The sequence below is a fragment of the Pleuronectes platessa genome, chromosome 18 (genome assembly GCF_947347685.1).
Source record: "Pleuronectes platessa chromosome 18, fPlePla1.1, whole genome shotgun sequence".
In the NCBI taxonomy this organism is placed as follows: Eukaryota; Metazoa; Chordata; class Actinopteri; order Pleuronectiformes; family Pleuronectidae; genus Pleuronectes; species Pleuronectes platessa.
The window spans coordinates 12,931,505-12,949,540 of NC_070643.1; the positions used below are offsets into that span (position 1 = coordinate 12,931,505).

The 18,036-nt window shown below is 42.7% G+C and overlaps 2 protein-coding genes across 2 annotated transcripts; both read right to left on the reverse strand.

Annotated features, from left to right (window-relative positions):
* Nucleotides 1-951: 951 nt before the first annotated feature.
* On the reverse strand, nt 952-8,928 carry wasf2 (WASP family member 2). Its single transcript, XM_053446911.1, has 9 exons — nt 8,809-8,928; nt 6,863-7,034; nt 6,588-6,722; nt 6,332-6,485; nt 4,777-4,894; nt 4,544-4,665; nt 3,582-3,734; nt 2,821-3,329; nt 952-2,415 (listed from the first exon to the last, which is right to left on the reverse strand). The coding sequence occupies exons 2-9, from the start codon at nt 6,993-6,995 to the stop codon at nt 2,258-2,260; spliced, it is 1,482 nt and encodes a 493-aa protein (XP_053302886.1). The 5' UTR covers nt 6,996-7,034; nt 8,809-8,928; the 3' UTR covers nt 952-2,257.
* Nucleotides 8,929-10,112: 1,184 nt separating this feature from the next.
* On the reverse strand, nt 10,113-16,335 carry LOC128461796 (probable methyltransferase-like protein 24). The gene is made up of 5 exons (XM_053446912.1): nt 15,994-16,335; nt 14,535-14,633; nt 12,370-12,506; nt 11,895-12,162; nt 10,113-11,345 (listed from the first exon to the last, which is right to left on the reverse strand). Exons 1-5 carry the CDS (start codon nt 16,333-16,335, stop codon nt 11,040-11,042), a joined length of 1,152 nt encoding a protein of 383 aa, XP_053302887.1. The 3' UTR covers nt 10,113-11,039.
* Between the last annotated feature and the right edge of the window lie 1,701 nt (nt 16,336-18,036).

Genomic DNA, 18,036 nt, shown 5'->3' on the forward strand with positions numbered 1-18,036 from the left:
CACACACTCCCACACACACACAGGCAGTGATTCCATGAGAGCAGATGTCCTCCTGCAGATCAGAATGTACTGGACTGTCCTGAAAAGAGACATGATGGAACAGCCCTGCTGTTTCCACAAAGATTAAACGTACTGTCTTCTTGTGTGTACTTTGTGCCTCATCCACAGTCAATTGTAGCTCCCCCAAAAAGAAACAATCACAGGGGTCTTGTATTTATAACCCCACTCTTATAAAAGTGGATTTAATGTCCATCGGCACTTTAAGACAAAATAAGGGATGGGTTTTAAAATGAAAGCCTATCACAGTGTAATGAGAAAAGATCCAAAGCCCACTTTTAATTACTTGAATATCTGGAAAACACGGTGTTCTGGATCTTTGAGATTCTATTTTGCACATGCTGTTAAAGGCACTTTGAAAGGTACTGACCATATGTTCGTGTTGCACAACCTTTTTTGAAATGAATGAATATTTTATACGAATGAATAAAAATATGCTTTTTTTCCTACCGCGTGATGTCAGAGCTCATCTCTTCACTGCTGCTGAAGCTTTTACTGTGTCTCTCTCACTCTTTAACTCCATTAGGCACAGACCACTGCTCTCGATGCCTGTATCCTAAATTATTTTGCAGCTCCAGCAATCTTCAATGTTATCACCAGTCACTCTGTGTGCACTGTGTTTTTAAGATCTACAAAGCAACCTTGCTATGAGGATACAAAACGCCCTCTTGCCCAATCGCTAGAGGTTTTTCTCTCCTCCTAATTCTGTTTTACTTTTATCCATAGTATTATTTCCACACTCTCCACACAGTCAGCACTGTGTCCAACCCCGACAGGGATGAGTCATAGGTAAAGCATGAGGAAACAGCCTGAAATTCTTGGGGGAACCTCTTATCTAACACAACAGAGCAACCACACTATTCAAACATTCCCACAAAGAAGAAGCGTCAACAATCAGGTTAATACACTATCTTTATTGAAATAACTAGAATCGTTTGAAAATTTAAGTCAGGAGAAGCAGAACTTTGGCCAAGCATGATGTGTGATTGTGCTTTAACACAGGCAGACTTAAAATAAAAGGCACTTAGAAAAAAGTCCACACTACTCATCAGTCACTTCTACATCCGACTCATTTATGGCGGCTGTAACATAATTTTTTTAGAGAGGCTGATCAGTGACCAGTGTGGATAAACACTGAAATGCAGCAGTAGAAAGACACCCATTAGGCAGCAGGACAAGGCAAATGGTGGCGGTGATTAAAGCATCAGAACCTAGTTCTTCCCCAGAAAATGTCAAAATTAATAAAAGCGTCAGGGAGAAATACACAACGCAGCCAATATGCAGTACAAAATGAATCAAGATATTTGTGCTAATGTCTGCATATGTTCTGCACGATGATCTCAGGGAACACCCCAGGTGTCTGACATGAGCCGATACTTCCCCCTATCATGCTGAATAATTCATTCATGAATTTGTTTATAAGCTACAAACGATGTCTCATAAACCAGTCAATTGTTCCCATGACAACCACAGGGGGAAAAAAAGAATATAAAAGGGAGGAGAGGACAAGACATAAAACCATTGGGATTTAAAGCGATTGCATTCATTATCTTCAGTAAATATGATTCAATATGGAATATAAATTTTACATCTATATAACAATGTACGAACGGGTGAGAATGTTTCGACGTTAAAAACTTGTGTATTTCCACTGAGTACAAATACTGGACATAGAAGAGGTTGCCTGTGTGTGAATGTGTGTACTCCCCCACTATTATCCATACCCATAATAAACTAAGGTAGATAAAAATCAGGCACTTGGCTTACAGCAAACAGGCACCTGACTCTAAAAGACACTGAAGAAGGGCGGAGGCGATGTGTTTGCGCACAGACTCAGCGGGGAGACATGCATCATATCACACAACATTCTCACTGGGTAACAGACGGTCTGTTACCCAGCGAGAGCGATGGCAAACCGGAACACGACCACGCACACACGAGTCGCATCTTCAGATTTAGCTTCTTTGAATCGCTTAAACAATTTCGGTAATAAAGGAGCTAAGGAATGTGATTAGTAAAAGGTCACGTGTACATAATCTGTGCAGACACGCTTTTGAACTCTCTCTCTCTCTCTCTCTCAGACATTAAGACAAAACATTGACCTCTGTTCCCACTGGTACTTTAGAATGTAATTTGAATGAAGCTAATCTGATGTTTAATGTCGAGGAGAGGTGGTAGTGAAGGGGAAAAGGGACGGCGATCATTCGGACCACTCCTCGTCGTCAAACTCTGAAGAGTCGTCCTCGCTGTCGCTGCACTCCACAGCGATACGACGGGACAGGATGGCCGCCACATCGTTGCCAAAGTGATCCCTCTTCTCCTGCTCCCGCTGAGCTTCCACCTTCCGCAGATTGAAACCTAAAAGGGATCATAGTCAAGAGGTTTAGGGTGAGTGCAGGCCGGTAAACATTTGCTGTGTATTTGATCAACACACAAAGGGAAAAACATTATAATATTAATTACTATGCTTCATCTTGTGGTAATCAGGGAGCTTGCAGGTTGGGGACATTTCTCTCTGTCTTCAATTATTGATTAAAATAAATTGTTATAACCAAAAAAAAACTTGCTGTGTCATACAAAAAAATATTTAAAAGTTCATTGTAGATTTTATTCCTTAAATAAAACCTTTGAATGTGAAGAGTAACATGTAGCTTTGTACCACATGAAAAAAGTTTTACTTGTGTTCCCAGTTTAACTCTGATCCAGCACAGTGAGGACTGTAGATACCAGATATATACCAATCAGTTTCCTGTTGTGTTTTACCTTGTCGGATGGCCTGCAGCAGATTATTGCGAGTGCCACCGGACTCGTCCCCTTCATCTGCCGGCTGCGGTTTAGAAGCAGAGCTGGGTGTCCCCCCGCCACCAGAGGGAGGATGAGCAGAGTTGTTGAAGGATGGGGGAGGAGGGCCAGGGGGAGGCGGAGGAGGAGGAGGCGGTGGAGGACCGCCACCTGTGGACATAGGAGGTGGAGGTGGAGGAGGAGGAGAAACAGCAGACATGTCAGGGGGAGGAGGGGGAGCAGGTGGGGAAGGATAGGCGGAGGAAGACGAGGAGAAGGGAGGAGGGGAGGGCGGGGTGTCGAAGCCAGGGGGAGGCGGGGGGACCCCAAAACCAGAGGATGGAGGAGGGGGAGGAGGTGCTGGGGGAGGTGCAAGGTTGGGGCGGGAGTTGGGTGGGGAAGAGGCCATGGGGGGAGCTGGGGGTGGGTGGCTCGGACTCAGCACGCTGACACGCTTCTGGTTCTGTCCTCCGTACTGTCCATCATTGTACCTGTGAGGGACAGAGCTGAGGTTAGAGATGAAGGGAAAAATGAAATTGCAAAATGGCCACTTTATTTCAATCTTGTTTGTAAATTAAAGGGGCAATTTAAAGTTTTTATTACAGACGTGTTTAATCCCTTCTGTGCCTACACATATAGCCTTGAGAGGATTTGAATGGGAGTGCTGTGCAGCAGTATGTTAACCACACGTTGGAAAGGGCCGCAGTGCGTTGGCAGCATGTGTGAGGCAAGGTGCTACTTACGCCATGTCTGGAGGTGGAGGAGGCAGGAAGTCATCAGAGCCTGGGGGAGGGGAGCCGGGATCATAAGCGTAGGAGCCGGTGCTCAGCTCGAGGCCTTCAGACGTAAAGCCTTCTCCGGATCCCATACTGCCATTCAGGCCCTCAGTGGAATTCCTTAAAACAAATTCAAGACATCACTATCTGCCTTGAATAAAAGCATCCCATCTGTCTTCTCTTAAACGCGGCCGCACATGAACCGTGAGAAACATTACCTGGCATTTACAACCTCAATTAGCAGCTGTGGGACATGTGCTGATTCTTCAGCAGCATTTACATTGGAATAATTTTAAGAGGAAGTAGCGTCGGTGCGTTTGAAAAAGCTGCCGCTTGTGGTGACTGGTTCACACAGCTATTAAAAATAACAAGCACATAAAGTGCAGTAACTTACACAGCAGTAGGATAACAGCTTGTCCTTCAAATTAATGTTTTTCCTCATCAAGCCTGGCCTGTGAGTTAAATGCAAGCCACAATATTACATCACTATTAAAGCAGGTTAAACACTGGCTCATAAAAGCAGAGAAATATAGAAAAAAACATTTAAAAGCAGCATTTCAATTTCCTCACCAATCACTTTATGTCACATCCGAGAATATAAAATGGAATCAAGCATAGGCCTTTGTATGACTCACACATTCGTTTACTGCAGTTTACCAGTGCCAGCCAGCTCTACACCCTATCCCCTGAGAATGTTTCAGGACAGGACATACCACCCATATCACTGTGTACAGATAAGCTGATAAGCAAGGGGAGAGTGGAGCTCTGTGCTTTTACTGTGTTAACTGGAGGAAGAAATACGGAATTCATAAAGTCATTAATTTCAGGTTATTGCTGAAATGCACTTAAAAGCCTCTGGGGTCTGCGGACTACCACAACGCTGCACCAGTAAACAGCCCCATCAACCTGTAATAAATCTCTCAACTCACGTCAAATCATTCTTTGGCAAAATAAACTCCTCTCCCATCTTGCGACGCTCCCACTCATCCTTCCGGGTTTTGATCTTGCGAGGGTTGAGAGTCCGCTGGTTCAGGTGGTCTTTTTTCTCCTTCTACTCAGGGAGAGGAAAATAATTAAGATGAGAAAAGAATCCAAACGCTTTTTATTCGATTGAGCCGTTTTAACTTGTTTCTGTAGTTGTGAACATGTGTATGCGTCTCACTCTGTGCTTGCGTTTCTCCTTCATGATGTCCTTGGTGTCCTGCAGCATCTTCTCCTTCCACAGTTCAAAGAAGTACGAAGGATCTGTGTAAAACTTCAGGGCCTCCTTCCCATCGTCCCTGTAGACCACCATTATAATTATATATGTGTGTCAGTTACACTTCATGTTGTCTTTGTTCACATTAATGTCATAGAGTGTCTGAGGACAGATCATTATCTACCTTTTGTGTATTAATAGGTATATGACTTCCTCTTTCAGCTCAGTCTTTAAGACTTTTACAAAAAAAAAAGCTTTTTAACACCAACACCCTTTGTCAAATTAGAACCAAGTACACATTCAAACTTGTCACATGGAGTCTTTTAAATATAATTTAACAAATCCTGTCACTGCAGTGGTTATACAGACTTCACCCTTCACCACCATAACCTCCTGCAGTTCTGGTTTCTAGTTCACCATACTTTACATGTAATGTCATGGTTTTTGCATAATTTATATCAGGGATCTCACATCAGGTCGGTTGCTGACAGTTATTGTTTTCGCCACAGTATGTCTTCACTGCTGCTTTGATTCAATATATTTGTTTCAAAATACCTACAATTAGAGCCAGAGTTACATTTTGAAAAAATGATTCAGACCCATTTGCATTTAACTAAATAAATTTGCTTCACCACATGGATAATAGAGATGTTTTCTATATCATATTATGCTATATTTTATTATATAAATGTAAAGCAAATGAATTGCCTAAAATGCCATAGAAAATGCCAGGTTGGAAATTGGTGAGTATAAATGTATGTGTCCGATACCATGTTTTTTCAAGTATATTAGCTCCACCCAGATAAAACTGCAATTTTCTTATTCCAGTGATCACAGAAAACAGCAGTTGTGCTCTACTGCCACCAGCAAGTACTGTTTTTAGAGCAGCAAAGAAGAAGTGATTTCCAGTAGTGTCATGTTGGCTAGAGCTAGATTAAGTGTCAGCAATTTTGAGACACTTTTTTAAGCTGGAAAGTCCTACATGTGAAACTGCGATGTGAACCACATGCATGACTTTAGTTAAGTTAGAGTTCCTAAATCAGCTAATTTGTGTTATTTTTCTGTTATGGCAGTCATACAAGAAAAAAGAATCGTTGTATGTTTTTCAAAGAGTTTAACCTGAGCCAGGCCATACAACAATGATAACAATCATCACTTACAGGGTTAGTAGCCTAAAGCTATTAACACACCGTATATAAGTTGTAAGTGTTTTCTAAATGCAGTGGTTTCAAATCGGAACATCTCGGATAAATCACATATGTTGTCATACTGGATTAGTCCATTCTGGATTTAATTGAAGACTTTGCCTCAGCAACACCCAACATGTAAGCCTTTGTTTGATATCTACTCTTTGAATGCATATGCATCAGAGAAGTGGGTTTCAATAATACGTAGCCATGACAAAAATATATCTTGAATAGGTTTCCATGTGAGCACAAGTGAATTCACGTGTTCCTTTCCATTCCTTGCATGAACATGAATATGAGCCCTGAGTATTTGTGTGTCTGCCAGGTCCTACCGGTAGTGGCTGAGGTAGTTGAGCGGTGGAGGCGGATCACAGGTCGTGTAGGTGTCTTGGACCGGCATTGGCAGAGACGGTCTGGTGAACAGCTGCTGATCCTGGGTCACGCTGCTACGGAACGCCTTACGGGTGGTGATCGCCTGGAGAGAGACTGAGACAAACAGACAGAAAGACAAATATTACTGAATATTTATTATGCCAAAGTTGATTTCAAACCAAAGTAATAGTAACAGTATCATGGGGGAGTGCCTACCCTCCTCCTCTTTGGGGTCGAGCTGTGTGACTTTGACCTGCAGACGATCCACTCGTTCTCCTAGTGTATTTACTCTGATGGCAAATGCTCCAGCCTGCACGAACAGCTCCCCGAACACATCCTCTGCATACTTACCTGCAAACACATCGACACACGCATTTATAACTGGCAGATTTATGTATTTGTCCCACACATGCACAGTAGATGCATACTTATAATTCACAAGTACATTAGAGTGAATCTAGACACAAGGCACACACACAGCACACACTCACTGAGGCTGCCAAGCTGGCGGATGATGTTGGCCAGGCTGATATTGGTGACACATTCCAGCTCACTACGAATTTTCGTAGGGATGGTCTGGCGACACACATAACGCGGCTCTATATTCCTCGTCACCAAAGGCATGGCGGGGTGTGGTGGGTGGTGGGCGGGGGGGCCCAAACCCTGAAGGGAAAGAGAAGCAAGGTCAGTGGAGACAAGATCTAGGAACATTGTGACTGTAGACCAGCACTGAGGCATTGATGTCGAGATGTATTACATGCATCCGTCACACTTATGAGTCTGGCGCATAAACAATTTACAAATAAGTTACTGAGGAGATGGTTTTCAGCTGTGTTGGTTTGTTTGTTTCTTAGCAGGAATACGCAAAAGCTGCTGGACAGATCTTCCACTTTCTTTGACATTGCCAGATAGAGCATTTTTTGGTAATTATGTGTAAATCTTGATGAAAAGATGAAAAAAGGATCACATATTAAATAATATCGTGCTTCTCCGACTTAGAGTATGGAACTTGTGGATTGAAATGTGGTTTCACAGGGGTGTAGGCTTTTTTCAGCTGCTGGCCTTAGCTTTGTGGCCTTTTTTACTTTAAGAGGACTGTTCGGCCTTCAACACTATTGTGTGCAATTCAGGTTGATTCTTGAAAACGTACCTGTGCTTTGGGAGTCTTTCATTGGTTTATGGCCACACTTTATTGAGTGTTGTTGTTTTAGAACATTTTATGCTAAAACCTTGAAACTGAATACAAGTCTGCCACATGTCAGAATTCTTGTTCATACTTTACAGGATTGCGGAGTTGATTAAAATCTGTTAGACCTTAATGTTCTTTTATTTTTTCCTTTTTAGTTTTGTTACCTTGCAGTTTGTTTGTCTGGTTGTAATGTTATAATACATATATATTTATATATTTTAGTTTTCGTTTTAAGCTTGTTCAGCATTATATAGTGTAATACAGTATAGATAAACTATCTTGAAAATGTAATCAAAAAACGGTGACTTTACCTGTACAAATAATCATTGTCGTGTGATACACAAGACATGCGTGTGTAAATAACCACTGAGCCAGCCAGAAGTAAAGCAGAAGCAAAACTGAAGCTTTTTCTCCACTCAGCAGTCACATCTGAAATACACACGGCTCATGTGAACGAAACGGGAATAAGCATTTATAGAAGAAGGGGATAAAAGCTTGGTTGAGCACCATTCTGCTTTAACAGAGTATATACTGTACTTATCACAGACAGAGTGTGATCTGCAGGAACTACAGTAACACATGGGATCGGTTGAGGTGCTGATGGGTGCTATCGGCACAGCGTGAACAGACACAGTGTAGGTCACTGAAACTTTAAGTATTACCCTGCGCTGCTTCCTATTCCCCATTTCGGTTTCCTAATTATAAGTTGTTCATGTTGACGCAGGGTCTTCTGAGAACAGCGAAATCACGGCGCGCACAAACACACACACACATACAGTGGATTCAAACCTCGGTTCTTCTCGCTGGCTGAGCCACATTGTTATGAGTCTTTCAAATGTGGGGATTACTGTGACTGTCACGTTCTTCTTCGTGAGTAGAAGCTTGTCACGCTCGTGTCCAGCTCAAACACAGCTCGGGGCTGTTCGAGGTGTGTGACGTAGAGACAGACAGCTCTCTGTCACACTGACAAGCCCGAGTTAGCGTGGTTTCACTAACTAGCAGCTTGATTGGTTTAATATGCGCTTCACTTCATTCTAATAAGTAGCCAAAGGTTAATAAAGTAATTCGTAAACGCGACACTTTTTACAACAACATTAGCTGAGGGCTAAATGTAACTTGGGATCTTGGCCTGGTCGGAGCAGGAAGTAACTTGTCGGCGCTTCAAACCTCGAAGGAACCGATTTCTTCAGAGAGCAACGACCTTCTTTACGTGACGAACACAACACGGCGTCCTCTCCCGCTACTCACCGACCAAAGAGAACAACCGAGTCTTCTCTGTTCACTCCGTTTCTTCTCCGGTGTCGAGGTTTGCTCAGGAAACGTAGAGCGCGTCAGTCTGCGGAGGAGCGACTCGGATCCCCGCGTCAAGTCCCGTGATCGCGAACTTCTGATTGGCGGCGAGGCTGAGCTCCTCGACGCTGATTGGCCGCCGTACCTGTTGTGTGATTTCTGCCGAGTACAGAATGTGGAGACCTCAACGTCAAGAGCGCAACTCCACCCTGTCCGCTGGGGCCGAACATCTGTGCGCAGTTTGCGTAGTTGAGGGCGGGGGCACGCGGCGCATTCCAGCGTCCGCTCCAGCGAGTTGGAGCGAGTCCGAAGAATGACAGAACAGGAGGAAAACACTGAGGCAGTAAATGAGCGATATGTGACGTGTCAGGTAAACAACAAGTACCTGAGGGTCTATGAGAGGAGAATCCAGCCTTCATCCAATAGAGTGTAAACCATCCAAGAGGCATACAACATATCTGGTCCTTTGACAAATCACCTGTGGTCGCCTTCAGTTGTCATAAAAACTCGAAAGGTGTTTTGGTGTAGTTTGTCCAGTTTGGGCCACTGTAAAAAACCCGGCGTCCTCCGTAGAGAAGACCTGCTCCTTATGTAAATATTAATTATCTAAATATAAAGGGCCATTCTAAGGTAAAGAAAACAACAATCGTACAATTAAGACGAAACACACTAGTGAAAACACCACCTTTTGCAGCCACTTTTTTTTTTTTTAATACTTTTCAGGTTTAACACAAATATTGTTATAAATAACGAAACTAACACTACCTTCAAATTACACACAGGTATACATTTGAGGTTTACTTGACTCATAAATTCATCATATTTTCCTGCATTTTCTCATATCTGTTGCGCCCCCTCCTCTAGTATATGTCTGTAAATATTTGTATTCTTCTTCTATATGAGACAGATCTAACTATGAATTAATTACTTGTAACAGCAAATATCTCTTTGTCCCCAAACTGAGAGCAGTTATTTTACCTTAGACTGTGGAAACTGAACCGTGCATTATTAAGGAGAAGAAAAGAGACCCTGTTTTTTAAGATGTTGAAAATGTGTTTTATTTTGTTTTCTATACCATCCCTTTTATTTTATTGTGAAAATATATTGATTTTGGCTGTTTGTGTGTATGAAACCTTTTAATTAGGCATCCATCTGGAGAAAGACTGGGAGAAATTAAGAAATCTCTGTATTCAACTTATAGTGAGAAGAAGATGTATGTGCTTGTGAATTAAGGATGTCTTCTAATTAAGAGAAGGGATGGTTCAAATGCATTGGCAAAACATAATGAGTATGCTTTGGCTTGGTTTCCATGTAGGTAAAATATGTATCCAAAAAGAAGGTAATATAATTGGCTAATTTCCTTTTCAAATAAATTACATATCAAAGTTTCCTTAAAAAATTTACTACAAAGACAGGAGTAAAACCCACCTCATTATGGAATTACAGCCTGTTATTACTGGAGCTGATCAGTGTTATCCAAGGAGAGACAGACAGGTTTTAGTAAAGGCTTTTTTGGATTTATTTTGGGTTTTTACTGCTGTATAAAACAACATTTGTGACACATTCTCTTCTTTATTGTACAGCACATTGCAAACAATACATCAGTTTCATAGAAGAATTTCTATATATTTTACCACAGGGACAATCAGTCTTATTAAAACCAAAGCCTCTCTTCAATTTAAACAATTATTGCACATATAAAAGCTCTCAAAGGCCTACACAGATGCACACAATCTATGTTCAAACCACTGCTGGAGCCAAAAGCTGCAAAATGGATTGCACTGAATAATAATAGTATGAATATGATATTCATAAAATATTACATCATCAAAATATCTATGGTTCAAATACATAAAAATAACGAGGACAAAAAAGAAATGGAAATGTGCTAGTCCGACAGAATTGAATCTGTATTTATTTCATCACTATGCTGTTGCCAGGTTATATCATGAAAACCTCCTTCTTCTCCATATTTGGTCAAACTAGCACAGACACGTCAGTATCTCCCTCTGAGGGTGGAGTCACAGAAAGAAACGTCCATTCCTCTCCACCAGAGGGCGATGTCAAGTTAAGAAATGTGTGAGCCTGAAATGAAAGGGGTAGGGGGGGAGTTCCTTGTAGGACCTCATTTGAGGCCATGCACCATGTGTAGTCACGTGTGTTCACCTGTGCCCATTCATGTGTGTGTGTTAATGTCTTGTGTTGACCCAGCTCAGTGTGTAAGAGCTGTGAGCGTCGCCCACAGTCCGTTTCAGGACACTGTGACCATCTCCTGCAGAGCTGTGGACCAGCTTCAGGCCAGAAGCTCTGAGGCCCTGCAGGATGCTGAACCAATAGCACAGCACCTCCTCATCGGTTCCTCCCACCTCAAACCCTGCCCATTGCAGATGCACCGTGGCGACCAGATGATGGACACTCTGCAGACTTCCTGACTCAATCCAGTTCTGGAAAACTCGCCACTCTGCGCTGAGCAGGTCGGCGAACATAAAGTGAACCTTGAAAGAAACAAGAATATATTGAAGATAAAAATGCAATATTGTCCTGCAGGATTATAAATACCAGGCAACTGCTATAGTTAAGGGAAATGTTGTGAATATTTTGTCCATATTTAGAACAATTCCTATTAATGGCTGTATTTATAATTATAAGAATACAATATAATTGTTCATATCGTCCATTCTTATTGATTTCCATATAGTTAAGCAGTATAGCCAATCATTATTAAATGTTCTTAAATGGAAATATTGGAGGACTCCCTTTTCTCCTCAGACAACATTTTCTCAAACTATAGATTTGTAGCTCCCTCTGGTGGCAGCAGGATGTAACTGGGCCAGTGTGAGCCACTCACTGAAATAGTTGCCATGGCACCCAGGGATGGCGCAGAGCCCTGTTGCCATGGGAACACACAAGTAAGAGAGCTTCCCGGGGATGTTGGGGTGGAAAGACTCTTAAGGTATGTTTGTTTGGCACTGTTTCTCAAAATTGCTGCGTGTGTTTGTTCGCCATTGGGTGTGTGTGTGTTTGCATGTGTGTTTGTGTCTTACCGTGTGATGTCCGAGAGCCACCATGATGTCTGCCAGTGTTTGTGAGACACTACCCAGGTTGCCTCTTGCCTTGCGCTTGCGCCTCCTTGGAGCACGCCACTCCAGCCACATCTTGTGCTGGCTGACCACACCTCTATCGCTGTGGTTACTAGCCAAACTGTTGCTAAGGTGACCATTAGCTGTATTGGAGTTGCTGGGATCAAACCTGTGCACCTCACATCCGAGCCCAGCCACAGTCTTGAGAAAGTCTGCGTCTCTGCCATCCATACTAGATAGACAAAGACAAACACAAACACAAACACAGAAAGATAGACAGAGAGGCAGGGGAGCACAGAGGCAGTTTGAAGATTATTGTATGCATGATTAAATATGCATTGCATCGTTTTTTGTTCCAGCTTTGCAGGCAATGTGAATGCATAAGCATCACTGCACATGCACTGACACATGCACATACTGTACAAACATATGGCCGCACCTGAAGGAATATGCAACACATGGTCTGTGTGCAACTGGAAGGAGCCAGTCCTCAGCACACAGCAGCCAGTGGTGTGAGGCCGCGGGGGGCTGTGAGGCCTGAGCCTGACCTGGAGTTAAAACCCTGGAGCAGTTCAGCTGAGGATGAACAGAGAAAGAGAGGTCAAAGATGTTTAAGAAGTTGTGTGAAAGCTTGTCCCGTGACATATGCTAGAACAATTCAGAGTGTAGATCAGGCTTCTAAGGGCCTTTAGGGTTTTGGAGTTCCATATAAAATGTAATTACTTTATTCTCCAAAAGCTGTCTTGTGTAGTGGCATGTTTGTCTTATTTCTATTTCTATTCCTCTCTTGCGTCTACTGAAGTTGCCATGTTAACCAGCTAACGTTGGCCTGGGTAGTCTGTTTGTGTGTGTGTGTGTGTGTGTGTGTGTGTGTGTGTGTGTGTGTGTGCATGTGAGCGATGCCTGCACAAGTCCATTGTACATGCCCATGGTTAGTGGTCTTGTACAAGCTGCTGTCTTAGGTAAGGAGTGCGGAGCTGAGAGAGATTAGTTCAGAGGTAATTTTGAAGGATAAACAATAATTTTAGGGGTTGTAATGAGATACTACAGAGTTGGATGGTTCTGTCTAATCTGACTTATAAATGGGACATTAAGTAGATGATGATCATCTAACAAATGTAGATTCTACTCTATGGCAGGTATTCTATATTAAGAGGAAAAAACTAAATCCACACAGTATACTTGGTTTTATCAGTGGATATATCATTCTCCCTCCCAGTTCCCCAGCACTTGGTGTGACACGAGTCTTAAGTCTTGTTTGGGAGTTTCCAGTCTGGAACTGAAAGGCTTTACTGGCTCCAGATTTGGCAGAATTCTGCCGCACGCATATTGACAGTGCCTGACTGATCATATTACTGCTATGTTAACCCCCACACTGCAAGTCTGCAGTTGCTCAAGTGGGAAAAGTGGAGTGCAGAAGAAGTAGTAGTAGAAGTTTTATTGATTAGCATCTTGGCAAGCTCTAAACTCCTGGCTGCAGCACGTAAGTCCCTTAGGAGTTAGAGTAGAACCTGAGACCTTTGAGCTGAGCCCATTATATTAGACCCCTGATAGTGTCAGGATCAGGACCCTCACATGGGGTCACGTGATGAATCTGAGGGGTCACAAGATGACTGGAAAGACGGAATAGAAAAAGAGAATAAACAACTCAAAACAAAGCTCATAACTCTTTTTTATGTGTTTTTGGTAAATAACTGGATAGTTTGACCTCTCCATGCCGGTTCAAATTCTTTGAGCAGTGCAGAGTGTCTGTTCTAGACCTGTATGTTTCTTAGACTATCCTAAGGCTAAAGGCTCAGAGCTACTTCATTATTATACCCTGTAATTAGTGAGTCCTCCTAAAACAGCTCTACAATGTACTGTCACTTTTTCTTTGTTTGTGTGCTGAAGCTTTTTATAAACAGTGAAAAGTGCCGAGTGAAGTTACAAAACTTTGCGTTCATCCAACCTGGTTTATCTGCAATGGAGATTTTATAGCCAATGTTTTGTATTAAATTGAAAATGAATTTTCTTTTATTACTGTTCACATGAGTGGTTTTTAGGTTCCAACGATTTACTGGACTGCTGTTACATTTCAACACATTGCATGTCGGCTATTTCAGAGGTCTGATAAGCATTGACACAATCTTCAAGCTCACAACTTTTCAAAATAAAATCACTGCAATTCAATATAATTTGCAGTGAAGAAAACCAAAAACGAATATTATGTTTTTATTTTAAGGACAACTTGCTACAGAGGAAGTGATTCTATGAATGTTCCTGCCATGACGGAGGTCAGCACCAGTGTCTCTGTCTCAGTCAGATATTGTAAAATAAAAATAACCAAACCATAGCTTTGATTTAAGGGTTAGAGGTCGACAAAATGAGGACCTTTAAATATATGTTATACCTAATTCCTTCAAAACTTTTTTGAAGGAAGGCAATTTCACAGTGTTATCATTTGTCATATACATTGAAAAAGAGAAATTTCAGTATCAAAATTGTGTTTGGGGCCTTTAAAGGGCAGTAATATGTTTTACACATTTCAATCCTTATCATTTAAGAGGATAAGATGTTTTTATTTGTTTGTAGTATATGTTTAATGTGAAATTATTTCTAACCTACCTGTGGCTTGGTGATGTATGTGATGAGACGACTGAGCTCTGCCGTGAATGACGGCTTGTTGTCCGCCCACGGCTGCACCTCCAGTGCTCTGGATCCAACCTGGCAACATACGGACATACATATCAATATATTGATATTCATGGTAATGTGGAGGTGGATTGTGGGGGGGGGAGTAATTATACAGAGCCTGAGAATTCTAGTAATGAGTGTGAGTGTGTCTGCCCCACCCCCCCACCCTCTGCCCCAGGTATATGTGCTGAGAAGGCGCAGGTCACAGGCCCTGACCTCAGTCCTGCTGGTATAAGATGTGTGCCTGGGGGCACTTTAACGTAAAATCACACACGGTGCCAAAAGAAAGCTCCCACCCCCCACCACCAGACTCATGCTGAACCCTGCGGTCACCATGGCAACCCTCATAGGGAGGAGGTGTCATGGGGGGAGGGGGGGGTGAGGATTCACAGAATGATTCAGAGAGTTTAGCCTTGGGCCGAAAAAGAGACAGTGAGAGAAAAGAGGAGAATTAAAGACAGAGATAGAGGGGGGTGAGGGGAAGGAGTGTGAGGTAAAGAGGGGACAGACGCACACCCACCCACCCTCACATGCACAGGTGAAGGCTGGAGCTCTATGTGTGACTGAGGGCCAAAGAGAGAGAACAGCTGTCGCCGCTCTCTGATTTGGGGTCAGCGCTGCGCTCACCTGTTCCATCATGTCTGTAATAACTCACAGGGCCGCGTGTGCACAAGCTGACCCCACATAATGAACACAGCGACAGAGGAAACCACAGCAGCTGTTCACATCTGGATCTCTCCAGCTGAGCACGTTTAATGGGCTGAACCATCGATCTGTCTCCTTCTCACCGATAAATGGAATATGTACGGGTATTGAATTGAATTGACTTAATAAGTGAGTGAATGACTATGTAAATACTGAAGTTGCATGGAACATGGAACCTTTGGATTTCCTCCAAAGGTCTATATGTAAGTCAATAAATAAAAGCTATATCGCAATATATGTATTAATGCAGCTTGAACACAATTAGCTGAGTAACTTTAAGATAAAGTATTAGATATTGTGTTAAAACCAAAACTACAAACATATATGAAAAGCTGGCACTTATGTTATATAGCAAACTTATAGAATCATAGGCCCTTAGTTGCACAGCTGAGAATAAGAATCCCAACTCTGTAAAATAACATTTTCTTCTGCTATGTCCTTATAATGATGAATATCTACAAATGTCATGTGGTTAAAATCCAGTCATCCTCATGGTCCACTGATGATAACAGAATATTTTCAATGCTCTGGTTTCTTTCTTTCTTGTTACAACTATAGGTGTCTTATTAGCCTGTTTTAGGCTGGACACTTAATGTACATGACACAATTATAAAAATTTGTCATTAATATATGTTCTTATAATTATAATTCTATCTTTTTTACTTTGCTGTCGTGCTGAACTTACCTGATGTATCTCGTTCTCATCCTCATAGGCTCGGGCTCCCTCCCCCCTCTCTCCATCTTCCACCTCCTCTTCCTCCGGACCCGGTCTGCGGGGGGAGGAGGACGGGATTCCCCGACGGAGGAACGGGCTACTCCTCTCTGGTTCGATGCTAATGACCGAGAAGGCGACAGCGCCCTCCTGCTCCTCCGGCCCGGCCCCGGCGGATGGAGGTAACCGCGGCCCGACGACGAGGAGCTGGAGCGCGACGAGAACCGGCAGCGTCAGGAGCAGGAGCGGGATCCACCAGTGGAGCCGGAGGAGGAGGCGGCCGCCGCGGCCCCTCCACCGCGCACTGGTCCGCATACTACCTCCACCGTGGTGGCACCGCGCCGGGGAACATCGCCGGCTCTGTGCCCGGTGATTCAACTTTTCCCCCTCTGCGGGGCAAAGAGGAAAGTCCCGCCTGAGATGTCCCCTCCTCCTCCTCCCCCTTCTCCTTTACCCCCAGGGGAGAGCTGCGATGAGGAGGCGCATTCCTCGGTCATTGGTGGCCTTGTTGACACAGTGACAGGCGTTTTATTTAGCCCACAGCTGACCCTAAAAGTTAACCCCTGAAAACAAGTGTGGACCCCTCCTCTTAAATATCTATAAGTAATAAGGTTATCAACCAATTATAACCAGGAAAAAAGAGCTGGACATCCACACAGGCCCGTTACTGTTCTGTATGTAGTGAATAAAGAGTCCTGCACTAATTTTAGATCCGCAAACACACAGAGATGTTTGGCTGGACATTAACCAGGTGTATTTCATCTTATAGGTTGATGTTATTTGTCTAAGATGTAGGCCCAGTGCTTTGGTGGAACATTTTCATAATGATTCTAACGGTTTTATAAATATTATATTAATCCAATTTAGATTTTTGGATCATTCATCATGCATAAATATAAAAACAATAATTATGTTGGTGGCCTGTAAGTACTTTTAGTCATAGTGTTTAACTAGTCTTTAAGTAGTGGGATCACTTTAGCTGAATGCTTGAATTTGGTATATTGGACAGCGTCTCGCATTAACATATTTTATCCTTTACTCCACATAATTTATTTGATATTAAAAACTAAGCTAAAACATCACATGCCGGATGCACAGTTGCAGATTATACAATTCAACTGTACAGAAAGTGGAAGCTCCCTGTTAAGCAGCTACGTTACAATGCTGCTGACATTGTTAAAATTCCATAATCAAGTCATGTAATATATATATATATATAACAGGCAGGGGGCATTCTACTGCATAATGAATGCTTTAGGAACGTTTTGGATTTTTGCACGAGATAATTAGACTTGTAACAGAGTGTTCTTATATTGTTGTATTTCTGCTTTTACCTACTTAGGTAAATTATCTGATACTGAGGGGAAAAATAAGATTCCTTCATTTGTCCCACTATGGGGAAATTGGCGGTTGAGTCCAGCACAGGAAATTATGTTTTATATTTAAATGAAAAAAGCCATTAATTTGCATAAATCTACGGTAAAGTAATAATATATGTGAGGGGGCTGTTGCTCTTCCCCCTCCTCCTCTTTCTTTCTCTCTCTTTCATGTCATGTTGTTGACAGTGTGTGTCTTCTTCCACCATACAGGGGAATGTCACAGCAAACACATTTCCTCTGGGCATGTCTGAGTCTATTTAGTCAGCCTGTTGACAAACTGTACACAATATGCAGCCAGTAAACTGTCCCCATCTGCTTTCTCTTTCTGTGTGGCGCACAGAGACACACACACACACTAAGTCAGACACACATTTTCTATACTATTGAATGATTACCCACCACAACATGTATAGGTCCCTACTTCCTGTCAGCTCTCTGCAGCAGCCGTTACGCCGTGCTTTAGTACAATGCCTTATTTGGATGAGGAATCTTGCAACAGTACATTTTTGTGCATTTTTGTTTCAGTGGCTTTAAAACCTCTACGACACTCTTTTCTGATTTCCTGAGTCTGGTTTCTTTCTTTCCCTCCAACACATCCTCCCCTGCTCTCCCCGCCATCCATTCCTCTCCTCTCCTC